Source organism: Talaromyces marneffei, chromosome 4 (genome assembly GCF_009556855.1).
Source record: "Talaromyces marneffei chromosome 4, complete sequence".
In the NCBI taxonomy this organism is placed as follows: domain Eukaryota; kingdom Fungi; phylum Ascomycota; class Eurotiomycetes; order Eurotiales; family Trichocomaceae; genus Talaromyces; species Talaromyces marneffei.
Genome location: NC_072351.1, coordinates 3415222 through 3441305, shown reverse-complemented (window position 1 = coordinate 3441305; position 26084 = coordinate 3415222). Strand labels below are relative to the sequence as shown.

Below are 26084 nucleotides of genomic sequence, written 5' to 3'. Positions count from 1 at the left end.
AGTTCTGCTGCTCCCGCCATATCTGGACAGCGCTTAGTGGTGGTTGCCACGGTCTTCGGGTTTGTTGCGGGACAAGCGAAGGGTCTTGTCAGCGAAGAGCTTGTGGGTGGAGGAGTAGATGGCGGCGCCGACGGCAACGCTGTAAGATCTAGTCAGAGGATATATCGATATGGTTATGTATAATTTCGGGACTTACCCCAAGACAACACCTAGAATGAATATAAAGGTTAGCCAGAACATTCAATTGATTTGCTGCAGCAATGTAGGATGCAAGCGAGAGAGCATGTAGAGCTTACCGAGAGGAATCAACTCGGGAGGGATCTTCTTGACCTGACGAAGGCGTTGTGAGATGGTGTGAGCTAAAAGTAATTAGCCGGTACTGATCCTTTACTATATTGCATCGCTGCTATCCATTGGACTGGCAACCCTACCGCTCATGTCCTCCTTCTAAAGAATGCTGTCAGTAAAACAACCCCATCGAAAGGAACAGACCAACACATACAGGAACAGCCATGAATGGCCGGGTAGGACGCATTGCGAGGGGACGAGTAGGGAACATTTCGGCACGATTCAGAGTTCAGCAGTTACTGACTGGGTTGGGGGGAGTGGAGAGTTGTGAGAGAGTTGGAGCGGCGAGTGGTGACGTGAAGTGAAGCTGTTGGAAGTTGGGTGGCATGGTCGTCGGATTTCGGGACGACGGGTAAGTGGCTACCTGCGCCACATGAGTGGCTGGTTTTTTCTCAGTGTTCGCTAGGCCGTTCCCGGCAGCTAAATGCCAAGAAGCTCCACAGTCCACCCGAGAGACCTCCAACGTCCTCTCTTTCTTCTGTCACACCACTACCTCCACTGCCATTGCGACCGCAACAACCTCCAATCCCTCGTTTCAATTGATTCTTTCGAGAGTCAACCTTCAAAATGAGCAGCACTATCCCTGAGGCCGACCCCGATGAGCCCGTCGAGACCAAGCCCTTCAAGTTCGTGACTGGTGAGTTTGTTCCGGCCCATTGCGTGATGTTGAACTACGCGCTTGAAATTGAGTGACTAGACCACAATTGCTAACATCGTCCCAGCTGGTATGTTTCTAGATGTTCCTTTTCGGTCCTCCGCTTGAATAGCAATTTCAAACGATCAATCCCGCCTACTCCATGTCCCACTGAAGCTTGCCGGCATAACGCTAACCACCAATGTCGATAGGCTATGACGCCCGCTTTCCTTACCAGAACCAGTACGAACCCCTCAACCTATTTGCCTAATTGATAGAACCCGGTATTAAACCTTCCACAGGACAAAGCACTGCTGGCAGAACTATGTCGACTACCACAAGTGCATTCTCGCCAAGGGCGAAGACTTCCGCCCTTGCAAACAGGTATACACGCGTTCCTCTGATAAGTTACCGACCAATTGCTAATATCAAACTTGCAGTTCTTCCTCGCTTACCGATCTCTCTGCCCCAAGGCCTGGACTGACCGATGGGACGACCAGCGTGGTCAGTAACTCCTCTATGCATCTTACCGGAAGATCCAATGCTAATACTTTTAACAGCGGCCGGCAACTTCCCTGTTCGTCTTGAGTAAAGATGAAGATTTGTCTTGCCTTCAAGATAGCCAATTATGATCCTTCTGTACTCTACTCAATTAGATAGATCAAGGACATCCGTCCTGTGTCGGGGTCAGTCAAAGAAACCAGGAAAGTTGTATATAAAGCGTGGTGTTTTCAAGTCAGGCAGAGAAGTGTCATTTCGATCAATCGATCTTTTTTCATCATGATTGAATCGTGTGTATCAATCAATTTACGTAGTCTAAGAGAAAGATACAGCTGTCCGCGCTGTATTTCTGTCCCCCTTCTGCCTATGTAGGTACCAGACATGGTACAGTCTGTACAACCATAGGAAGACAAATTGATTATTCAATTACTTTGTTTCGCCAATTATTACTCACTGGCAAGCTTTCCATGTGATACATTTGCATAACTGACGATATATGGTTCTGGGATTAGGGTTGTTGCTGCCTCACTGCAGCCTAGTCACCAAAATATTTCCAAGGCGTTTGACAAGATTGATTGATGCCTCATCCATGTGTCGTCTGTATTAGAATGTTTGACTGATCAAACGTTTATTTGGTATCTAGGCGGTCATTTAAGATCGGTCCTAGTCGATATCAGACATGTAACTTCTTACCTCATTTCAAGACTGATTTATTTCAAGAAGCAATACCTCGATCGCTATCTGTTCTGACTTGTCCTTACACATTACCCAATTCTGATACTTATCCATTTTGCAACAATCATCTCGTGTGAGGATTGGTAATCTGCAGAGTGAGATGTCAACATGACCTACGAGCTGGCATCCGTTTATGACTCTACCAACTTCTTCAACCAATTCTCCTTCTTCTCTGTAAGTGTGACAAGAATCCTTGCGTATTTTCCTGCTCGTGTTATGAGGCATTCAACTTACCAATCTTTTTATATACTTCCGATCCAACACATGGCTTCGTCCAATACGTCGACGCCAACACAGCTCGAACATCTGGTCTTACACGAATCGTCAATAACACCCAAATATATGTTGGCGTAGACAACTTGACAACTCTGAATTATCCAACCAACAATGCGGTTCCAGATAGCGATGTCCCAGCCAGCACCGCTAATGGTCGCAAGAGTGTCCGCCTTGAAAGTCGTCAGACCTTCGACTGGGGTCTTCTCATTGCTGATTTCGCACATATACCCAGCAGCATCTGCGGAACATGGCCGGCATATTGGACATATAACTATGCTGAAGACCCATATGGTGAGGTTGACATCATCGAAGGTGTCAACAACCAAATCGGGGACGTTATCAGTATGCATACGGGCGCTCGATGCCGTCTGGATGACGATCCTCAGAATCAGACAGGGACAGATGTGAGAACTGATTGCTCACTCTCAACAAACTATGTTGACGGGTGCGGTGTATCTGGCTCATTAAATTCGTATGGGGATCTGTTCAATGCACAAGGTGGAGGAGTCTGGGTATTGTGGCTTGACAAAGATGATCTTGCAGTTTGGATGTTTCCTCGAATGGAAGTCCCAGATGATATTGTCAAAGGAACGGAGTTGACCCTCAATAATTGGGGGAAATCACTCTTGCACTTCAAATCTCATACGGGATGCCGTGCTATGGACCAGTGGAGAAATCAAACAATAGTAAGTCTTCTTCTTGTTGAATCCAGTCCGAGCCAGAAGCTAATGCGAACAATAGATTTTCAACATCGACTTTTGTGGCGAAAATGCTTCTGGGTCGAACTGGAACCAGCCAGCGAGTTCGTCCTCATCACAAAGCTGTGCAGACAGCACAAGCTTCTCCTCTTGCGAAGCTTATGTTGCCGCCAATCCTCAAGCATTTTCCAACTCCTACTTTCTGATCAACTCGGTGAGAGTGTATCAGTCTCGAAATCCGGCGAGCATAAACGAAAGTTTGTCTAATGGTGCTGTAGGAACGCGAATATCCCCAGGTAACATCTTGTTGATGGTGGTGGGATGGGCGCTCGTTGTGGGGTGGTTTTCATAATCGGTCTGAGTTCTTTCTGTCTTCATACTTCTCTCAGCGTGAAGATATTCTCTGCAGTACGCATTCTAAACCTTTTCAAATATTTCTTTCAACAGGCAAAATAGAAAAGTGTATCTTCCCGGCGACGTAGTAGGCACGTACCTTGGGGGCAGGCGAACCACCTCAGCCATCAGAATGATTCAACTCTTTCTTCTCCCAACTTCTTCTTCTTCTTCACAAACATCCCCTGTGTCTTTTCTTCGAAAATAGCTTATTCTGCTATCTTTGCCATTTTCAACCGTGTATATATCGGCTATCGTTATCACCCGAACATACCTGGGTATCTTAGCTGTCAAATACCCCGCGCCGCCTCTCCCACTAGCTGCAGCTTGCTTCGCTGTTCAGCTCTGCTGCCTATGCAGCCTCATTCTGGAAATGAGTCTGCAGATCCAGCTAGTACCGGGTTGATTCGTGCGGCGCCGAGTCAAGTCAGCCGCATTGAACGAACGAGTATATTTAAACCCTGCCTGCCTTTCACGGTTGTTGCCTGCCTCGTCTTTGTGCATTCACTCTTTTGACTCATCTACTACTCTATAAATATTTAAGGTGTTGTAGTCGCACAGTGCGCAACTATTCTTCTCAAGCTATTCGCCCCTTGCCCGAAGCAAACTCATTATCTAGATACATGGGAGATATCGCATAGAAGAGATCCCGGCCGGAAGTATATAGTATCAGAGGCAGCTGGACGACACAATGTCGTCCCTGACATCTAGTTCGCAAGCTTCTCTGATGACACCAGCCGAATCTAGCGATGCCAGTATACAGATCGATAGCTCACTAAAGAGGGACATCCTCAAGAGCATGGTCCAGGTTGCCGTACGACAGACACGATCATACCAAGAGAGCCTGGCAGGAACATATCAAGCTAGTGCCTTTCTGGTAAATAAGGAGCTTGGTCTGTTCTTTACAGCTGCCCATGCTGTAAACGGTCCATGTGAGGGATACATCATCTCTCACAACGATGAGCGGGTATACCGTTCCAGTCGTCCAGTTTCTGTTCTGTGCTGACGCGTAACAGTGTGACTTCAATGTCAAATACCGAGATCCCGAGCATGACTATGCGATCTTGCAGTGCCCTCCGGATGCTCTTGAAGCACTAGATTTGGAGTCTCTTACACTTAGCCCAGAGAAAGCCCTGGTTGGTTCTCACGTCTATTTGATTGGTAACGATAGTGGCGAAAAAGTGAATATTTTAAGGGGTACCATATCGCGACTAGACACCCCTTCGCCGAGACATTTCGACAGCAATGTCGAACTCATCCAAGCCTCTGCGGCTGGTAAAGGAGGCTGTTCTGGTGGCCCGTTGCTGACGCTCAGTGGTGAGGCTATTGGCATTTGTGTCAGCGGTCACAACAATTCTCATCTAGATTGGTTTTTCCCACTTCAACACCCTGTCCATGTTTTGAATGATATTGTGAGCCAACAGCCAGTTTCAAGAGGAACAATCCACACAGTTTGGAAACGTTTGCCTTATTATGAATGCCGGCAGCTGGGTCTTTCGCGGGAGAAGCAAGCCGAATTTGACACCGACAGGAATGGGTTGTTGGTTGCTGCAATCATCATTCCGGAGACAGAAGCCTTTGACTTTTTACAGGTGAACGATATACTTATCTCGATCAATGGAAGGCCTATGGCGCTCTTCACGGAGCTGGAAGAGTTATTGGATGCCAATGTTGGGCGTAAGATTCAAGTCACCGTCATCAGATTTGGACAGGAGCTCACTTTTAACCTTACCGTACACGATCTTTTGGCTATTGTACCAACCCGAATTTTGAATGATTCAGGAGCATCGTTTCACAATGTCCCATATAGGACGGCCGTCTGCTGGAAGGTACCGCTTAAAGGCATGTTTTTGGCCTCTTCAGCAATCAACTTTTCCCTGGGAGACGAAAGCAATAGTTATATAATCTCTTCCATCAACAATCATCCAACACGGAATGTAATCGAGGGGGAGAAAGTTCTGAGCAAACTCAAAGGTACGGCCGAATAACCACTGATACGTTGGGGCAAACCTTTCTAAATGTATACGATCAAAGTATCTCAACTTAAAGGCTAATGTGATGTAGATCGTGAAAGGGTTTTTGTGCGGTATACTCATGCAACAACTAATACCCGACCACAAACGACGCACATCACCATTGACCGCCACTGGAACCAGTTAACGTTGACGAACTATAACCCTGACACCGAAAAATGGGAGTATTCTAGCGTCGACACTTCAGATTCAACTACAGCTAGTGAGCCCCTCCAGTCACCGACAACCGTAGTGGATGTCAGTTCGGTCAAAACGTCTTGGCTTTTCCAGGTCAAAAGTCGATTTGTGCAGATAACATGGATTGCGCCGTACGTTAATCTTGACGAAATCTCAGAGACCAGGTTGGAAAGCTTTGGCTTCATTCTACACAGTGGCCTGGCCTTTGCTGCCAAAACCACATGCCCGCATGATCTATGTGACATCTATATTGATATTGATGGCCGTGAGGTCTTGGGTGAGATTGTACACATGGACGACCGACAAAATTGGGTTCTCGTTCGATACGACCCTACCAATACCAGCACAGAATCTCTAGACACAATTCAGCTTGCTACCGAGATCCCTCAAGAGCTCGATACGTTGACATTTGTTGGAATGGATGGTGCAGATATATTTCACACAGCAAAGGCCACGGTTACGGGCACATTTATTGCCGAATTTCTGTCACCGTTACAGCATGCTGAAGTCTTAGATGTCGTGCAGATTGACGGTGGATTGGCCCATTTTTGTCTCTTTGGAGTTGTCTTGAATGAATCACAACAAGTCGCGGGTTTTTGGCTTGTTATGAAAAATAATGGGCGTTATGCACTTCCAGCCACCGGCATTGCGGCTGTTGTGCCCAAAATCCTCGCCGGAGATCGACCAAAGAGTCGTAAAAGATTCAACTTTCGCTTGGATGTTATTCCACCGAAGAATGCCCGTGTGATTGGTGTGGCTGACGAGTATATCAGGGACGGTATTCGTGCTAATGGAGCACAGCATCGATTCTTTAGCGTCCGAAGAGCGACTCGAGAAGTTGCAGAGTATATACGGCATGGTGATGTCTTGCTTAGTATTAACGGCAAGAGAATCCAGAAGTACACAGACTTTGACTTTCTGGAGGATACTGAAAAGGAGACGGCAGAACTCCTTATCGTACGTGATGGCAAAGAAATGGTTGTCGACTTTCCGTTGAAGTTGGCCACCGATGTTTCAACAGATCGAGTGACCTGCATATTCGGAATGGTCTTTCAAAGACCTTATACGGATATCAAATATATCACCCAGCACTTTCCAAGCGAGTTGATATTTACATGTGCGGTATGTTATTTTTCTCCTTACTGGTATTAACATGTCTGATGATGATATTAGGCGTCTGGTTCTCCTGGCCAACAAGCGCTGTTGCCTTATAACAACTTTGTCGTGGCCGTCAATGGAAAGCGTATACATGATCGGGATTCGTTCCTCGGAGCAGTCAAAAAAGTCCCTGATGAAACGGATTTTACGATTCAATCGGAAGACTGGAACGGGAAAGAGTATAGCGATATTGTACGCAAGACAAGTCGTGCTGTACGTTGTTCTCTCATATCGCTGAAGCGTGGCTGCTGACAATGATAGTTTGGCTCCTCCGAGTTTGTGAAGGAGAATGGGAAATGGAAGAAAGTTCCATTACGATTGGAGGAGTTTGCAGGCTGAGTCTGTCTATGATGCATGCTATGAAGGTTATATTAGACCTTTTTCTTGGATCATTGTAGCTTTATACTCATCTCATTGTTTAGATACCGGGCTTCTCAACTCATTCTCGCTCTCCGCTTTATGTGAATTATGTTTATGTTATTATACCACTTTACGGCCCTTCCTCTCCGATTTCGAGTATTCATGCATAGGTAGCGTATACGAATCCACAGAGTCTAAATGACCATTTCTCTATCTGCGAATAAACATGAGCTCTATATTGTAACTGCCTAGATATTTACATGAATGCGTAAACACAAATGCGACAAATAAAGACGGTCTGAACATGTGCGAGGAATCTTGCGACTCTTCAAGACCAGTGACCGATTCTAAATACGTATATCCCGAGCGCCATTCAAATAAGAATGTCAAAAGCCATCAAAAAATCTATATGTGTATCTTGCCAAACATGAACAAAAAAATGTGATCAGTCAGTCAATCGGACGGACTTATTATTATAAGTCCTTAATCTTGCGATATAACTTCTTATGTTCCTCCAAGAACAAAAACGTAGCAATAGTATGCGGTCCCAAACGCACAAAGGCCGGCACCCACCCTCTAAACATCCACGACACACCTTCCTTGCGATATATATCACGCAACAAATGCATCAACCCACTCTTACTTTCTGAGGGCGACGCGGTCATAATCCTCGTCTTGATCACATCCACGGGACTGCAAACCGTTGTCGCCACAAAGCCCGCTGATATTGACGCCGTAAAATGCGTCGAGAGACTATCCGGCATGCCGAGTTGGTCGGTGCATATACGTTTGAAAATGTCGTAGGAGACGAGCTGGGAGGCTGTCATGAGCACTGCCCGGGTCGAATTTGGCCATACGCCGCGAAACAAACCGGTTGTACCTTCTTCGCGGGCCATGCGAATGAAGCCATCAATGGCGTGTTTGTAGTTCCGTTGTTGGTGTGCTGGTAATGAGGCGTCGTGTTGCATCCGAACATTCAGCACATCGGCTCCGTTACCGACTATTCCACCTATGAAGCCTGATACACAGCCCATCCAGAGTAAGCTCAGCGTTTTGGGGGGAGTGTTCGGGTCGGTGAAGCGAGATTTTAATTCTTCGTATATACCGAAGCGGGTTGTTGAGTATGTCATTTGTCGAAGTATGGCGGCGGAAAGCTAAACACCAAACTTTAGTTAGTATCTTGTACCTTGTCAATCGAGTGCTGGATGCCGGACATACGCCGCTGTATAACCCCAAAACACCATTGTTCTTAGCGATATGGACGATCGTGCCCAGCATTGATTTGGGCGCATTGGGAGCGCGGGTTTGTAATCGGACCTTTCATGGCGTTCGCTGTTAGACTGAGTACATCCGCGAGGATTCACGTAGAGGTTTACCTTCACTGTAAACCACGTTAGTCTGTATCACTTGGACGGCTAGGAAGAAGAAAGAACATACCAAGGTCCAATGGATGCGTAACAGCAGCAGCAAAACATGAGGCTGAGCCGCCGAACCAGAATGGATAATGGATTTTTTTCACCACTTTCTTTTGCTGTTGTAGCTGTTGGAGTTGTGGTTGTGGCCGCTGCTGCTCAGTTGCGGCAGGCATGAGCTCTGTCTTGACGCTGGTGCCCACTGCCATTGTGTGCACTATGGCCGAGAATCTTATACATTCCGATTGCTGCGCAATCTGTCGATATATCCGTGACAATTGAATGTGAGATTGAAGCTGAGCGATAAACTCGATTTCTTTTTTGAGGCTTTCCCATTGGCCGAGCGGCGGCGGGAGGTCCACTGCGGAATCGGTTCGGCTTCTTGTCCGTCCGCTCTGGCTATGTTCGGGCCTATTTGAATAGCCGATATGAGATCAATGTTTACACTTTGGCCCGTTGGACTTCGTGAAATTGTATTCAAAGGCATGGTATATACACTAATGGGACAGGAGAGAATAGCTTCTACTAATACAATTGTCTACAGGTATACAGGTACACAGGTATACACGGATCATCTGATCTCCACCCCGAATCTCTCCACCAATGTCTGTCGGACCTGCTCATGAACCACATTCACCTCTTTGTTGGTCAACGTATGCTCCAGGCTTCGATAGTTGATCCTGTAACATAGACTCTTGCGTCCGGTTTTCGGATGCACAAACTCATCTACTAGCTTGACATCCTCCACAATGTCCTTGGCGCACTCTCGGACAATCTCCATCATATCATTGTCGTGGAAAGGGACAGCGCCGCCAGCGGCACTTGACGTAGCCGAGTTTAACCAGAAAGCAACATCTTTGTAGCATTCGGGGAATTTGGAGAAGGGCTGGAAACGGACAATCTTGTCGTCTTTGAACTGCGACAGGAACCGAGCGTCCTTGGACCAGAATAAACGGATGTCTGGGATTTCAAAGAGAAGCATCGCAATACGCTCCAGGCCAAGTCCAAATGCCCAACCGATTCGATCGGGAACGCCAGAGTTATTGAGTAATTCTTGCCTGATGACTCCGCAGCCTAAAACCTCGAGCCAATCACCCTGCCAGAACACCTCAAGTTCCCAGGACGGGCTAGTGAAGGGGAAGTATGCCTCTACCCATCTAATCTTCAAAGGTTCAGATTGCGCACCAGAGGCCTGGGACACCTTGGAAGCTTCGGAGAAAATCCTGACAACTAAAAGCTCTAGGTTCCGTTTGAGATGGGCTGCGATTGCCTCGACTTCTTCTTCAGAATGATAGTCTGACTGTAGTGGATTGCGTTCGGAATGCGTGACCGGGTTCGGGTCCTCAACCTCGACACCATGCGTGGGTAATTTCTTGAGATCCTCGAGAATTCTGGCCGCACTCTCTGATGCAGTCATGCCTGGCGTACGCTTCCACAATCGGGCTCCTTCCATCTGATGAAACACCGGATAATGACTCCTATCAATTGCATCCCTTCGATAAACATCGGCCGCAACTGTATACCCATCCTCCGTACTGTTCTCCTCTGCCATGCGACGAAAATATTCTGCTTGATGTGCGCTGGTATGCGTTCGTAGGACGGTCTTCTCGTTCACGTAATAAGTATCGGTTCGACTGCGTCCGGGATGATCTGCTGGAAATCCCAGGACATCAAAATTCTGGACTGTTGTGACAACGGGGTTCTTTTCGGTATAGTTTCCATATGTTGGACCGGAGAATTGGGTCTCGATTAATTTTCGTGTTATGTATAGCGGGTGGTTCTCCTGCGAATATAGTCGTTTGGAGACGTGGGACAGGATAGAAGAGGTTGCGTTCGTCCATTGATCCGTTGGATATGTTTTGTCTTCCACCGTAATTGTGCCTGTCGTCTTTGCGCCTAGTGTCGAGTGCGTAGTCGCTGGATTTGGTGTCGCTGTTGCCGACGCTGTTGGCTTTTGCTCTGGTGCTTGAGATGAGCTTGAATACCTAAGCCTGGGGCGGTTCGCAACAGTTGCTGTAAACAATGCGCAAGCCCCCTGGCCATTGACTCGGTTGATTGACCATCGTGAGCGATGGACCCTAAGAGCTCTGCCGGTAGCGAGGAGCCTCATTTTGGCGATGCTTTGGCGTGAGAGGTCGAGTCATCCAAACAGTCGTGTCGAACCCGAAATTCTAGCTCGGAGGAATAATGCGGCGGAGCTCGGCACAATTTTCTTACTTCCGTCTACACAGTTAGTTAGTTATAGCTGCATACAACAACTTTTTGCAAGACAATAAGAGAAAAGAATTTGTAAAATCTTTCAGATGGCGTCAATCTGATGCTTAGAATTTGCCGATTCAATAGTTCTACTTGCTGAATGCGCACCCACATGAGATCATCCTCAGTACCCCGAATCCATCCAAAGACACAATCAGTGATATCATTAGAGAACAGGATCATTATTTAATTGCTTTTCATATGCCAACACCCAACTGAGAAATCCGAATCCAGACAGTCATGCGCCGTGCTATATAAAATGCTGCAGAGAGGAGAGAGAAGAGAACATAAGAAAATTGCGCATTAAACCACCATTGAACAATTCGACAAGATTTTCCCACGATGTATATAGTACAGAGATAAGCTCGGTAATCAGGCTATGAGTCGACCGAGTCAAGTATAACCGAAGATGTTGAAAGTCGTCCCCGACGAAGCGCATTTCGAAAGATATTGTACAGTTTTGAGTAGAAAGTCATATACACGTCGCGATCAAATATCGGTCACGGCCGAGTGAGAAGGGGATGAGATGAGAAGGATCGAAAATGGCGCTTAATCGTTCTTGACAACACCGACTTTGGCGGCCTTGAATAATAAACGTCAGTTGCTATAGTCCTAACAATAGGATGGGTGACTCACCCGCAAAACGCGACCGTTCAAGCTATAACCCTTGCTCTGAACAAACATAATGTCGCCATTCTCCTTGCCCTCTACCTTGGCCATGAAAGTCGCTTCATGAATCTTGGGGTCAAATTTGGAAGTCTTTCCATCTGTGGCGTCCGAAGGGTCGAAGCGCTCAAGTCCGTGCTTCTTGAGCGTGTTCAATAGGATGCTCTCGGTCATCTTCAATCCCTGGTGAAGCTCCAGGAGATCCTTGTTGGCATCAGCTCCATCGGTAAGTTTATCCGCAGGAACGACGGAGAGAGCGCGATCGAAATTGTCAATTGATTCGAGAAGATCGACAGCGAATTTTTGAATGGCGAACGAGCGGGCGTTGTCCATGTCACGTTTTGTTCGCTCTTGGAGGTTGCGGAAATCGGCGACGGAGCGGATGTATTTGTCCTATACAAGAACTCTGTCAGCTCTGGGCGCATGAGAAGTTCGCTAGCTCCGACATACCTTCAATTCAACGACTTCCTTGTTCTTTGCTTCAAGCTCCTTCTTCAGAGCATCCTCAGGAGACTCTGTTGCAGTCTCGGCGCCTTCGCCGGTCTCTTTCTGAGCATCCTCTTTCTTTGCTCCATTTTCTGTAGAGTATGAGCGGGGTGTAAATCTGAAAGAAGCTTGTTTCAAGGTGAGCTGTTGGAATGGCGAGCTTTGTCTCAATGACGATGATGACGGAACTGAAGCTCTGTTTATCGAAGAGAACACAGCGCGGCGCTGTCTAAGAATTGTTCGATGCAACATTTTTATCGTATAAAATCGTCAATTAAGTAACTAAAAAGAGAAAGCAGAAGGTCGTGTGATTGATGGAGTGTAGAGTTGATTCATTGTACAGACGGTTTGGGATAACCAGAGCGATGGCATAACTTTTTCGGAAAAATGACGCAAGGAAGAACCATCTGCCGAGATGCCGAGATTATGTAACCCGCGCTTTGCCCTAACTTGGCTTTCCAAAGTTTCCATATTGACTCCTTAACTTCACCATCCAACTCTGTCTTTTTCAATCATCACCTATACCATCATGGAAAGAGTCTACATACATTCTGGCCGGATAGAGGGCCGTGGGATGAAGGAATCGTTTAATTAAGTACACAAAAAATCGCCTAGTCATGTAAGAAATTATTTAATTGTCTGTCTGAGATGCATTATCCACGCTAACAAAAAGAAATGAAAAAAGAAGGTAAATAATAAATGGCATATGTCACGTCAGTAGAGACTGAGATGTCATAAAAATTGAAACTACTGGGGTAATCGTCATTATCAATCAAGTAGACATGAAGTGAATATTCGAGGCACATGTCAACACGGCCTCGGGAGAAAAGACAAGACTCTTTGGCCTAAGCCACTATACTATGCTCTGAAAACGAAGGAGGTCGGCGAGAACCAGTCATCGTTTCCATTTGCCGCTCAATATCAGCAAGTAAATCCGCCATTTCGCCGTCGCCATATACACCATAATCTGCGTATATCTTGATCGACTCGCGGGCCACGCTAGCAACCTCATCAAACTGGATGTCGAGGGCGCTGACTTCGACCTCGACCTCATTTTGAATGGCTGGAACATCCTGCTTTGAACTCAGATTCTCATAAGAGGCAGACAGTATAAGAGAGGCAGCGATATGTTCCAGAAGCATTTGCCGAACCCGGGTCCTCCTATTGTCGACTCGCTCGAGTTTGGCTATCCACTCATCAATTGACTTGTCGAGTTGTCCCAAGGCTTCTTCCTGTTCTAATATATTCTGGCGCGAGATGCTGGCTGATCGGGAGGAGCGGAGCTCGGCTATCACTCTCTCGTGGAGGCGGTTACGTCTAGCACGGAGTGCTTTGGTTGTGGTTTGGAGGTAATCGCAACGGGCATCGAGGTATCGAAGCTCCTATTTCAGTTACCGTTAGCAAGTCGTTATGAGTAATTTTGGTCTGGAAGGGGGCGACTCACCTTTGATAATGATTTTACCTCCTGGTATTGCAGAACCTTGAATTTCTCAGCTTGGGTCTGGGCCTGGTCGCGCAGTTTCTCAACGTCGGATGATGTGAATTGTGACTTTGCATCTGGCAGATTGAACCCAACAGGTAACTGAGTAAACTTGGTTTTCTCAGTCACGACGAATGACTTGGATGTTCTAACTCCAGCTCCAAGCAGGCTACGCCTCCTCTTTGAGCGATCTTGGCTTTGCAGTGCTGATTCGCCCGCCTCATGTTTGAGTTTGGCCATCCTTTGGCTGGGTTTTGATATCTGGATCTTTGGTACTGTAGCAACTGGAGTGCTTTCATTGCGACGATGCAATTCCACGATGTGCCGACGTGGCCGGATTTCTATCGCCGTTGAGGCTCGGGGCCGCAGGCTGCTGTCACTAGCTTTCGGTGCGATTAGACGCGCCTCGACTATATTTGGTAGGGGCATCATTGCACGATTGATTAGACGGGGCGACTTGGGTGGTACTGCTGGTGGTTTGTCTTCTTCCTGAACTTCTGAAACTTCGTTATTCGAGAGGAATGAGGTTTCTTTTAGGTCGCATGGTGGCACACTCTCGGGTGCAGATTGGCTTCCGGGAGTATCCTGTAGCTCTTCAATTTTGGCAAGAGACTTTTTGATATCAAGATCTGTTTTTGAGAAGAGTATCAGTGGTTCTGAGATAGGCTCCTGGATCGACCTTGCGAAAGGTGTCTGGTTGGCGGACGATCCTGGTGCACTATTCGATCTTCCGTGAACGGGAATTCTTCCGGGGATAGTAGCTAAAGAACGTCAGTTTGTCGGCTCTGCAGTCAGAATCTCAAGGTATACTCACGTGAGTCCATCCGAGGCCCCAGACCCAACGGCATTGGGATAATGCCCAACTCTGCCAGAGCAATATCCCGCCTTTCAGACAACGATCCGCTTGCTGCTTTCTTCAACTGCTTCGGCTGGAAGGTAACGGATGGCAGTACTGCATTTGACGGCTGGTTATCGTGACGCTTGCGCGGTATTTTAGTGCCTTCTGCTAGACTATTCGATATTCCCTTTTTCAACGCTGGCCAGACCTGGTTCTTCAGCCGTTCTGTTGGGCTATTTGAGCTCATCAGAGAGTCATCCGGGGAGCCCGTCGGTTTGATCTATCACATGTATCAGTATGTTATACGGTCGAATTCCGGTGGGAAAGTGAAGGAAGGATAGACGGCAACGGACCTCGACCCGTGTCTCTTGAGCAACAAGGTTGTTCAGACCAAATGAAATATAGAAGCTCGACGGAGATTCCGGCACGAACCCCATTATGAAGCCGTTGTGTGTATACTGTATGTATACTGATTATTGGTCTCGCTTGGTGTTGAAATGAGGGAATCTAGGGGGGTGGAGACTAGACAGGTTAATAAGTAACCTGAAAATATCTCCCACGAGACTGTTCCACCGCCATGGTAAAGGGCTATTGATGATTGCTTGGTTTGGTGTGGGTTTTAGGCTTGGGGGATTGATGAAAATCTCCTCCGGTCATGAAACTGATACCAGACAGTTCCAGGCCCACCTAGCTGTCAGATAGTCATCCGGAACCCTTGGAAAAAGTGAAGCAAGGCTTGTTTACAGCCTGCAGCTAGAAAGGCACGAAAGTACTCCGTACTAGATTGTTCACAAAGTGAAACAATGATTCCTATCTATTCCTAAATGAGAAATGCAGGACAAGTTTAATGTGTCCGTTGAACCCCTCTCAAGTCTGCATTTGGTAATCGCTGCCATTTTTTGCTGTAGCTTGTCTCTCATTGATTGCTCATTGATTCTACGTATCCACACCAATCTATCTGGTAATACGAGCTATGACCTCAATTTGGAGGCATGCTGTGATTGGCCCATGTCTACTTAAGCCGCAGTCTATATAGTTAGGGATGGAGGTGGCGACCAGAATGCGGCCCATATTGAGATGCACTGTTACTCCATACAACGGTCTGGTATAGCCCGCGTATCCAAGTATGCAGGTACTTACAATTTACATACTCTGTAGTATACTTTCAACTTTCAAGTGGTTGATTTGACCTGTAGCTCCAAAGTTTCCTAGGGACCCCAAGCCATGACAACACTCACAATATTGCCCAAGAAGTACTACGTACGCATCACAAGACCACCTGCATACAGCCTTTTTCTAGATGCATGGCATCGCGTCGTGTAGCTTCGTAACTGAGAAGCCTATGCTATACGGAGTATACTCAGCACATGTAGTGATTCTTCATCCTGCCCTCGAGATATGGGTACATAGTACTAGATACTATAGTCAACGTCCAATAGAAAACTGCGATATGAGGGGATGATCAGCTCCCCTGTATCGAACCCCTCATTTTGACGAGTATTTTTTCTTCTTTTTAGTATTTCACCATACTACTCGTATTACTACGTAGTATGCGTTATGTGACGATACCTACTATGATGTATACAGCCTAGACTCAAACGCCCCCCCCCAATTACCCAAAGGGGCAAGTTTCGGATTCTTAGTGGATTTAGCGCTATCGGATGGTCAGTGTGTACGGAGTACGTGGATACGAACTGTGTTTAGAACAAGATCATCATTCTGCTCACCAACATCAGGAACATCGTTGTCGTTGACCGTCATCATGCCTCAGAGAAGAGTCGGACTGGTCGTCCCGATACAGTGTTGGAGTAACCTGCGCAGCGCAGTTGCTGACAGTGCCTGTGTAGACATACCCTAATCATCTGCGATAAGTAAGAACTTACCTTACTCTGCGGCGACAGTGGCATCGCCGTCCGATCGATCGATCATCTGGATAATTTTCGTTCAGAAACCTCGACTCGTGTTTAATTGTGGCCCAGTCTCATAGTAATACTTGACTGTCCTAAAATCTTCTTTCAGGTACAATGTCCGTCTTTCAAAGTGCCACCAACTTTGTGGTAAATTAAGCGTGCTGTCTGATTAGCCGGAAATGAAGGAGGCTTGCACAAGGTTAATAATTCCCTGCTTACTATGGAGGATAGAACAAAAATCTACGTAAGAACCGGCCAATTCTCGGAGATGCATACAAAAGAGAACTGGCACAGAAGTTTTCTTTCCTTGATTGAAATACAAGGCCAGAGTACATACGTACTGTGCGGTCTGCGCATTTTGCAAGACTTGAGGCTGTGCGCTAATCAATTAAGAGGCTGCGATATAGCCTTAGCGCTGTTTCACACCAGCGTTAGGCCCGTTAGTTAGTACATCTAGTTAACTTATCTGTCACTGTCAGACCTTGTTCTTGAGACGCCCCATTTTATCGAATTGACCAGTCGCAATACCTGGTACAAGCAGCTAGAGCAATGACCCTCGAAGCCCGCACCTGGAAAGAACACCCACATGGGATGAAATAATAGTAATCTTTGGCGAGTATCACGAAACCGTCTCTGGACCCGGAGTTGCCGAAGAACTTCTACTCTGTAGTCTGTACAGTAGTATCGTTTGCTTTTCTATCTCTCCTTCTCCGTGGGTAACTATGGTGATTCCGGAGAGGTTCTACTACAGATCATGCTAATCTTCAGTCTCGTGCACGGTGCGCGAAGATCTCTCGTCTAAGCTTTTGAGGGGATTCATCGCAGCAAGATAACGCGACTTTCATTTCAATTACAAAGTGAGATCATCGTCTTTCTTTCCGGATGGAATCGGTCAAAGAAAAGAATTCTCCGTGAACGACCGTTTTATCGTCAAACCTGTGTAGGCACGTTTTTAAAGTAATAGCGAGTACCCCTGGGCTATAGCTGAGTGAAATAGGAAATCATATTTTTTTGCCTAAGAGGGCAGCCAACGTAAGTAGAACAGCCACCATCAGTGATTGGGACATTGTCACAGCAACATCAAGGAACTTTGGGTGATAGAACGGACAAGATAGGTTCGTGTCAGACTTTGACCGGGGTCTTCCACACATAATTGTCAATATAACGGATACCTAGGTTCATTTATTTGCGTGACAATAAAATGATTGATATATGCCTATATCAATTATATATATACATTACCTCCACGGAACCTCGTTTCCGGTGCAGTGGTCTGTCTCAGGGCTTTCCCCAGTGATTCGGATTCCTCAAGAATCGTAGAATCACCAAAGGCCAACATCGACGTAAGGAAAGCACAGTTTATGACGTTGATGATACTTCATGACATAGAAAGTCGGGCCCGCAACCATATCTCATCATCTCCACGGTAGAATATCTCATATTCTGTAGATACTGTTCAAGAAGAATGCCTGTCCTTATTATAGCCCATGTAAGTATTAGCCAAGAATGGACGTCCAAGAAGGCATGTTCCTCCGGATGCAGCCTGCAGTCTGCAGCCAGCAACTGCATGCGTCCATGTGCTCTCATATCCTCAAGGGCGTTTTTCCCTGCTGATATTTGGCTCAGAATATAATCATGGTGTGTACGTGATTAGGGCGCACGCAATATGCACTCCCCATAGATGAAGCATCTTTATCAATCCAGGCCTCTTTGATGGCCTCCCTTTACTCGATCAACAGGATATTTCACACAAGCTCTGCTCTGGATCGTGTCATCTCGTCGTAGCAGTATCGTGGAGGGTGGCATCTCACGTCTTGCATAATCTATCAGCATGATTACCACTTTATCTAGATAGAGCATTGGTATGGAACGAAGATTTGGTTCGAAGTGTCTCAGACTTTCTTTACAGTATCAAATAACCTAATGGGGTTTTATTGACTTATACAAACGATGAACAGATCTCAACTAAACTGTTGTCATGTTAGGTTCTATCAACCGCACATTGAGACATCTATAAGAATAAGTTCATACACAACGACAGACCTAGTATAGCAAGCAAGTTAACAGTGATAATATAGCTCTAGGTTCCGATTAACCATGCATAATCGCCAGTCAAGATTCCTCCAAGAGCAGAATTCATTGACGAAGGGCCCTTGAATGCATACACTTTATTCAAGACTCATCTCAGATGGCAGTTCTGGTGTAAAGATACTGTAAGAGACGAGCCAAAAAAGTGTAACAACTACTTTTATCCGTGGATATTTCTTCATACAATCCAAAGCTTAACTCTCAGAAGACAAATATATCGAGCAATATAGGTACCTCGGGAGCGGTATGCTAGACAGATTGCTACATGTACCCTGGGGAACTCCATGTATCAACTGCTACTCTTCGTGCTTGAAGTAACAGCTTGCCCTGATCGCTCAGCTGTGGCAAATATGGCATCGATTTCCTGAAAAGCTCATCTATTGCAATGCCCAGTATTATTTCATCATCATCAGTATATCGGATAAAGTGGGCTTCGCCCATGTCCCCCTCAAGTCTTGAATGTTGAATTTGCTCTAAAAAGCCTCTTTACTTGATCGCATTGACTGCATCGAAATTGCGCCCTTGGGTACTGGCTCGGAATATCTTGTGGCTGGCATTATTGTGATGATCAGCCAAGGTGGAAATTAGTCTTAGAACCTTGAGATTTTTGCAAGATGAAAACAAAATTGTCGTGGGATGTCCCGGGGGCATCTAGGTACTACTTGCCTATTAAAAATCTTCTCATAGAGCCTAAAGTAATGTACAGTTGGACAACAAAGAAGAATCTGTCATGTTGTGCAGGCTTTTGTTTACGATCCTTGTACGGATTTTGTAGATATGCTCGATTAGGAATCATGCTCTGGAGCAAGCCCTGCGCAAGCATAAATACGGGCTTGCTCCCCTGTAGATTAGTTTCTCTTTTTCAACTGACATCTTGTTAGTTTTCTATGCCATACGCTTCACCCTGATATCCTAGCTCCGTTACAAACACATGAAACCCAGACAAATCGACGAGGTATTGATACATGTATAATTGACTTTTATATAACCATTTTGAAATTCCCCTAAGCCTTAGAACCGTCCCAGACGCCGACCGTTTGTATTAACCTCATAGACATAAGTCATCGCTGCTTGTCGCGTGCGGTTGACAATGACATGTAAACATCAGGACTCCTCCCCATAACTTTTCGTTCTCTCCCTTGCATAATGTTTTGCACTTTCCCCGTCGTGGTTTACTTCAATCAACTGGACAAAGCTTGTATTGTCCAAGGGGTTGCCTGATGCCCTCCCAGGCTTCCTTGGGTTCGTTGCCCGGCTGTTACTGTCCATACCTCCGTTCGTTGAACCGAAAACGCTTGGGAAGAAACGCCGGAGTAATGCTCGGGCAGATGGCAGGCATAGGATGAAAACGCCTACATCCACTTCGACGATGGACCAGTAGCCGCCGGGCGCGTTGTCCCCTGGTATAATGTTAGGTAATTCATGGAATAATGGGGGTTTGGGAAGGTGTCGTGTGGGTGTGTGTGTAGACGTACATGTTGGGTTCGAACTTGTGGAAAATACCTTGAGCATTACCATGCGGTAAATGCTAACGCCGGTGACTCTGTAACAGACAATGATATTAGTATGTGTCTTCGGGTTGTTTCCCTGGGGAATGGGGTGCTTACAGAAAACCAATGGAGAACATGACAATAATCTGAAACTTCATCGACGTCGAAGTTTGCAGGTGCAACAGCGTTGGTATCGGCAGAGCTATAACCCACAAATCGAAGACAATATTGGCTGCCGCTGACGCCAGGACCAGCGCATTTTTGTCCACGCATGACCCTTCATGCTCTCCATCCCAGCCCACCCAATTAAAAGAAATGGGCGAGCATTGAAAGATGAAGGCAAAAAGAAAGGCAATGCCGTAGCAAATCACAACACCGGTAGTTGCATTAATAAGCCAGCGTATCCCCGAGTTGGGGAAGATGCGTAGGTAGAAGAGGAGAAAGCAGATTTTGGTAAGAGTGATGGCAGTGACATAGAGGAGCTCTTGGACGTAGTAAATCTGCTGTGATTAGTCGGGTCAATTGGGTCGTGTCAGGTCGTGCCATACCTTCAGGATTTGCGTGATTTTGTCGAACTCCAGGGTCCATATGTCTTTTCCCAGACCAGCTTGCCCAACTGTCGACTTGTTAGGATATCCAGGACCCATGCTTCTCTAACATGCGATAGGGGTGCTTACGCAATATAGAGCCTGCATTCACTGCCACCATGACAGCCCCCAGTGCAATAGCCGTCCAGTCATCCCATCCCAACTTGGAGCCCGGCACCATCACCAAACGTGTGTATATTCTCGACGCAAGAAATAGCAAAACGATATATCCTACGCTCGGGACAATAATACTCGGACTCGTCATATCTCGCACCGGCACTCCGCATTCTGTGTTCGTGATGTTAAGTGTGGCTATACTCGTCAGCATGACTAGACATACAGTTAAGTTGTGTTGGCTTGCATACTTAGAATCTCCTTGGTGGTGCAATTCGCCGCCACGCAACCAGCCAGTTCCTCTTGGAAAATAGCATCGGTACATATACAGGTCTGGTTGGTTGGCGCACATGGTGATTGGGGGAGTGTCTCCTCTAGGCATTGTGCCTATAATACTCCGTCAGCACCATAAAATAGAAAATAGAGAGTCGGAATCTATCGTACTGAACATGATGGCAAAGACTGTGCTGCAGCACTTGTCAGGGCATACAAAAATACCGTTGCGTATGTCAAGCCTGTCGGAAAGCGCATGGTTGCATGTTCACTTTGAAATTGTAACCACGGAGTATCGAATAACTGATGTCGAGTGGGAATCGGTAGCTCACATATAAGTTATAACTAAGTAGATCATCGTCCTCGTATGGGTTCAAGAAGAGAAGAGGGAGATTCGCCTCGAAGGCAATATGCAGCTAAGACCCTGAGAGCACATCCAGTTTCGCTCCCCTGGCTGGGGCGAAACCGTGGACGCAATGCGATCATTTGATTGAAGTTATTGAACTGTATTACGTATGGAGTCCGTAGCTGGCCGAACGTGAATGAAAGTTTGCAAAGGATGAGGGATTCCCAATGTCCGGCAAGTCCTAGACCTCGTATTGCTCCACTTAGAAAGCCGCCGGATGGATCAAAGCGGCCCGGAATCCATCGTCACGGACGCTTAATTCGTATTTACTATGGGAACCCCCTAACAAACGTCTGTATCTTCCCATATATTGCCTAGTTAGTTAAATGGTGAGAGCGAATAGCATATCCCCAACCCATTGATCTCAGTTTGCTAATATAATTAGGTAACTTGGCGCGCTAGCACGCACTAACTGAATCCTACCGGGTGCCAATACTGTCAATACTTTTGACACCAGCATCCATAAGGACCTGTACGGAATACGGAGAATGCAAAAGTTAGACGGGAGAACTCAAGACCACACACATGAACTTCATGGACGTCTAGGTCTGTGGCAGGCGGTATTAGCTTAGCCAATACGCACCCAGCTCTGTGTGCTTTTCCAGAATCGGTAAAGGTCTCGAACCGGGAGGGAGTGTGTACTCCGACTACTAGTGCACACCCTGAAGGCTTAACCCAGTCTAGATCTTTCCGAATTAATAACTAGTACGGAGTGGAAGAGAAATAACTAGTTAGTTAACTAGTCTTCGGAGCACTCTCCACACTTCTCAGGCAGTCCCTCCCATTATTAGAATTCCGGATGAATGCACCAGCAGCCGGGCCCCCACGGCACTGCAATGCGATTCGCCCCAATTGTATTTTACATAAGCGACATCTGTCTTGAGAAGCTTCACCAGGTCTCTCCCTCATAACCGCCGATCGAACGGGAAACTACATCTGGTTGGTCCGGAGGAATCCCAGGCAAAGGTCAAACCTCAGCAAAGATGCCATCTTACCAGTCACCCGTCTTGCCGACAGACAGCACCGCCAATCTCTCGATTGCGCAGTTCATGACGCAATACAACCCGGACGAGGTACCGGCGGATAAGATTGTTCATGTGGACACAATCTCAAAACAGCCCATTACATATGGCTCGCTTCGCCAAGATGCTGCTCGTGCAGCCTGGGGTTTGCGGAACTGGGGACTCCAGCCGGGCAATGTCTTGATGGCCTTGGTTACCAACTCCGTGAGTGCACAATACGATCGCCAGAGATGTTCTTCTAAGGAGGGAGGCTGATCGGAAACGCAGAATGACTTTGTGATTCTAGCTCATGCGACGTGGTGGGCGGGCGCCGTTTTTGCGTGAGTATAGTAGTGTTCCCAGACTTGAATCAGGATTGAATGTGCCTCGTTCAGCTATTAATCAAAGGAACATGTAGTCCTCTTAATGTATCAGCGACACAAAAGGATATTTCGCACTTGCTTCAGATCGTCAAGCCAACTCACATCGCCACCATTGTGCCGAAGCTCGACGATGTCCAAGCTGCATTGGCTTCGAATTCGATGACCGAGACAAAGGTTTTGACGGTACTCAGCAAGGTGGAGAATCTACCTCAAGTGAGTGATGACACTATTTCTCAAGAGACAAAAATTTAGATTTTATTGCAATTTGGACTATTTTACTTACATGCAGTAGTTCCCAAATGACATTGTTGGCACAAAGGCCGAAGAAACTCTCCCACCCTTCGATCTCCAAGGCAGAAGTTCCAAAGATGTGCCTAGCGCCATATGTTTTTCTTCTGGAACAACTGGAAAAATGAAGGGCGTGCAACTCTCTCATTACAACATTATCATGAATGCTATAATGTTGCGGATTTCAATGCCAGCCCGAGTCAATTACACTGTTCGCGAAGTGTTTTTTGCGCCCTGTAAGCTCGTCACCCAATTTATTCGTATCTTGACATGCTGACACTCTATCGACTGTCAGATTGCCATATATATGGCCTATCCGTATCAGTGGTAGTTGGCATGTGGGTTGGGGCGCTCTATTGCGGTCTTCCCGCATTTGACCTCGAGACATTTTGCAAAAAGTCGAGCGAGCTAAAGGTCACAGACCTACATATTGTTCCCCCTGTAGCCCTCGCCCTAGCTGCATCGCCCGTTGCCCAAAAATATGACTTGTCTGCGTTGAAACGAATTGTCATCTCCGCTGCACCTTTAAAAGTACGTCCCTGCAGACGACTGGATCTATCGGGCCATGCTAAATAATAATAGAAATCCGTGCAGCTTCTGCTCAAAAAGCGGCTTCCGCACACGAGTATCTGCCAAGGTACACAGCTTCACATCAACAACCATCAAATACGCTAACTTCAGCATAGGTTATGGACTCTCCGAGGCGACGGGAGGCGTCATACACCAGATAGAAGAAGAAGAGAGTGCTTTTGGATGTGTTGGCAAGGTTCTTCCTGGAATGTACGTTGCATGAAGCAATCTGGATTACAGTCTACCTACTGTCTTGCGGCAGTCGACCATCTTGAATAACTTACTGCTAATGCCAGTAAACCTACAGGGAGGTGCGCTTAGTAGACCCAAAGACAGGATCCGACGTCACTTCCGGGAAAGAGGGCGAATTATGGATCCGCGGACCGACAGTAATGATGTGAGAGTTTTCCCAAGATAATCTCTATTAGCCAAAGCCCAGTATACAGAACCGTTAATCAAACTTGCAGGTGCTATGTTGCCGACAAAGCAGCGACAGAACAGACTTTCTCGGACGGATGGCTCAAAACGGGAGACATCCTGAGAGTGGACGAGCATCAGAATTTTTGGGTGACTGATCGGCTTAAAGAGGTATTTTATCTCTTCCTCACTAGAAATTTTTACTTTCACTAACAGTTGTCTAGATGATCAAGTACAAGGGGTATGTTGAGAAAATACAACCAAGTCGTTTAGCTGCCTACCTACTAATCCGGTCGATTATGACGACGTAGTTTCCAAGTTGCCCCGTCCGAACTCGAAGACATACTCCTGCGACATCCAGACGTAATCGACGCTGCAGTCTGTGCTGTCTACAACGATGCTCAAGCCACTGAAGTTCCTCTAGCTTATGTGAGCCTAACTCCTGACAGGGCAGGGCTTACAGATAGCGAGAAGCAGAAGGTCCTCGACGCTATCAGGGTCTGGATAGATGACCAGCTGGCGGGTTATAAGAGACTGAGAGGAGGTGTGTTCCACTTGCAGTCTTTGCCGAAGACGCCCACTGGGAAGATTTTAAGGCGGCTCTTGCCTGTGAAGTTGAAGGAGGAGAGGGAAGCGAAGATTTGAGGGAGTGGATTTTCTTTTGTAGATGGAATGCTTTTTTAACTATACAAGACGAAGACTTACATTCATAAAATATTTACAATACATCGGAGCCAACCCATTTTTATTGTGCCTCTAGAAGAGTCGACTGCTGAAAGCCGTTGTTTACTTACTCCTATGATCTCATTTTCATAAAGGTGGTCAGAAATCCTCGCATTTAAGATTTCAGGATCGGTATGTAGGCCCCAGTACGTATTAAAAATACAAGCTGACTTGCTAGTCATGTTTGTATGAGGTAGTGAGATACGGAATGCAGGCATCTTAGGCGATGTTCTTTTTCCTAATTACATATGTAGGAATAGAGAGAAGTACGTAAATCTGTATAAATCCAGCGCTAGGTCGCAATGATATGGCTTGATAACGGGCAAGCCAGAGAATGTAATGATATAAAATGGTTCAAAAGACGCGTAGTTATTTGATTTGTTTGTTCAAAGCATCAATTCTCATATCTTGACGTAAACTAGTTAAATAGTTGCCAATATTGAGTCCTGAATGCAGGGACATCCTGTCTGTCAATTCGGCCGAGTGTGTAGAGGCTGTGCAGTCGTCACGACGGGAGGCGTGAAGCACTTGCCCCAAGTACCAAGGATGCATTCCTTGGCTATCACTCAGATGATTTCAGAGACTTTACCTCTGACCGAAGCTCGCAGTAACGACATATCTCGGAGACGCTGGAAGGGAGTCGACTTCCGCTATCTGGTAGAGATGGAAGCTGAATAGAAATAATGGGTAGCCGAATCTTCTGGCCCGTGAGGCTACTATTGAAGCCCTACTGAAACAAGATGTGGTCAATGCATCATTTCGTCGTATTCGTAAGTCATCTTGCTAATTGCAGCTGCGCCAGCTGCACCTTGCGTACTCTTCGGATATGAAACTACGATTTGTACCCATACCAGGGTGGAGATTCGCCATAGCAAGTAAATCTAGGTTCTACTAACCATTCTTCGCATTGTCTTGATAATGAAGCTGCCTGGGAATGCCTTGGCTGTGTATGCAGTACCTGACTACAGACGATAAGCATCGCCATAAGCATGGCGCAAGTGCCATACAGCGAGCGCCTCGCCCTGTCCAGCAGTTTCAACACTCAGTTAGTCAAATATTTTGCAGTTTGCGAGCCGCGACTGACTCAGTCAAGCTGAGGGGTATCTTCTGGGTATAGAAAGGCATGGTGCCCGGATTTGTTGGAACGGTTGTTGAGATGGTGTTGGTTGTGAGGCTGTGTTGTTGACTTTTTTGATAGTTCCATGCCAAGTACGTACAATGTTGGGTCATGACGACGCCACCCTGGCTGAGCTTCGCACGCGGATGTAGCTATACGAGTCTTGTAATAGGGCAATGGAGTTATGCATTGAAAGAGTATTATGCATCATTATCTTGCCTGAAAATTGGAAGACGATTGGAAAGAGAGTGAAGATTGGCAAAGTG

At 46.5% G+C, this 26084-nt stretch overlaps 10 protein-coding genes across 10 annotated transcripts; 4 read left to right on the top strand and 6 right to left on the bottom strand.

The window, feature by feature from the left end:
- Positions 1–33: 33 nt before the first annotated feature.
- On the bottom strand, positions 34–559 carry EYB26_006278 (uncharacterized protein; the record flags this gene model as incomplete). The annotated part of the gene is made up of 5 exons (XM_054265554.1): positions 34–139; positions 197–209; positions 297–359; positions 432–447; positions 503–559. 5 exons carry the CDS (start codon positions 557–559, stop codon positions 34–36), a joined length of 255 nt encoding a protein of 84 aa, XP_054121529.1.
- A 625-nt stretch (positions 560–1184) lies between these two features.
- On the top strand, positions 1185–1574 carry EYB26_006277 (uncharacterized protein; the record flags this gene model as incomplete). The annotated part of the gene is made up of 4 exons (XM_054265553.1): positions 1185–1225; positions 1285–1366; positions 1423–1486; positions 1543–1574. The coding sequence occupies 4 exons, from the start codon at positions 1185–1187 to the stop codon at positions 1572–1574; spliced, it is 219 nt and encodes a 72-aa protein (XP_054121528.1).
- A 752-nt stretch (positions 1575–2326) lies between these two features.
- Positions 2327–3544, top strand: EYB26_006276 (uncharacterized protein; the record flags this gene model as incomplete). Its single annotated transcript, XM_054265552.1, has 3 exons — positions 2327–2392; positions 2440–3180; positions 3236–3544. The coding sequence occupies 3 exons, from the start codon at positions 2327–2329 to the stop codon at positions 3542–3544; spliced, it is 1116 nt and encodes a 371-aa protein (XP_054121527.1).
- A 732-nt stretch (positions 3545–4276) lies between these two features.
- EYB26_006275 (uncharacterized protein) lies at positions 4277–7292 on the top strand (the record flags this gene model as incomplete). Its single annotated transcript, XM_054265551.1, has 5 exons — positions 4277–4552; positions 4602–5559; positions 5650–6917; positions 6969–7166; positions 7215–7292. 5 exons carry the CDS (start codon positions 4277–4279, stop codon positions 7290–7292), a joined length of 2778 nt encoding a protein of 925 aa, XP_054121526.1.
- A 494-nt stretch (positions 7293–7786) lies between these two features.
- On the bottom strand, positions 7787–8934 carry EYB26_006274 (uncharacterized protein; the record flags this gene model as incomplete). The annotated part of the gene is made up of 4 exons (XM_054265550.1): positions 7787–8467; positions 8532–8630; positions 8690–8694; positions 8751–8934. The coding sequence occupies 4 exons, from the start codon at positions 8932–8934 to the stop codon at positions 7787–7789; spliced, it is 969 nt and encodes a 322-aa protein (XP_054121525.1).
- Positions 8935–9296: 362 nt separating this feature from the next.
- Positions 9297–10835, bottom strand: EYB26_006273 (uncharacterized protein; the record flags this gene model as incomplete). Its single annotated transcript, XM_054265549.1, has 1 exon — positions 9297–10835. One exon carries the CDS (start codon positions 10833–10835, stop codon positions 9297–9299), a length of 1539 nt encoding a protein of 512 aa, XP_054121524.1.
- Positions 10836–11530: 695 nt separating this feature from the next.
- On the bottom strand, positions 11531–12385 carry EYB26_006272 (uncharacterized protein; the record flags this gene model as incomplete). Its single annotated transcript, XM_054265548.1, has 3 exons — positions 11531–11563; positions 11618–12040; positions 12098–12385. The coding sequence occupies 3 exons, from the start codon at positions 12383–12385 to the stop codon at positions 11531–11533; spliced, it is 744 nt and encodes a 247-aa protein (XP_054121523.1).
- Positions 12386–12978: 593 nt separating this feature from the next.
- EYB26_006271 (uncharacterized protein) lies at positions 12979–14888 on the bottom strand (the record flags this gene model as incomplete). Its single annotated transcript, XM_054265547.1, has 4 exons — positions 12979–13515; positions 13578–14374; positions 14428–14731; positions 14805–14888. 4 exons carry the CDS (start codon positions 14886–14888, stop codon positions 12979–12981), a joined length of 1722 nt encoding a protein of 573 aa, XP_054121522.1.
- Positions 14889–19553: 4665 nt separating this feature from the next.
- Positions 19554–21171, bottom strand: EYB26_006270 (uncharacterized protein; the record flags this gene model as incomplete). Its single annotated transcript, XM_054265546.1, has 7 exons — positions 19554–19849; positions 19925–19992; positions 20057–20439; positions 20488–20555; positions 20617–20838; positions 20892–21027; positions 21085–21171. 7 exons carry the CDS (start codon positions 21169–21171, stop codon positions 19554–19556), a joined length of 1260 nt encoding a protein of 419 aa, XP_054121521.1.
- A 1131-nt stretch (positions 21172–22302) lies between these two features.
- On the top strand, positions 22303–24623 carry EYB26_006269 (uncharacterized protein; the record flags this gene model as incomplete). The annotated part of the gene is made up of 11 exons (XM_054265545.1): positions 22303–22545; positions 22609–22661; positions 22739–22916; positions 22996–23227; positions 23287–23522; positions 23574–23628; positions 23678–23771; positions 23869–23958; positions 24029–24149; positions 24203–24219; positions 24290–24623. 11 exons carry the CDS (start codon positions 22303–22305, stop codon positions 24621–24623), a joined length of 1653 nt encoding a protein of 550 aa, XP_054121520.1.
- Positions 24624–26084: the final 1461 nt, after the last annotated feature.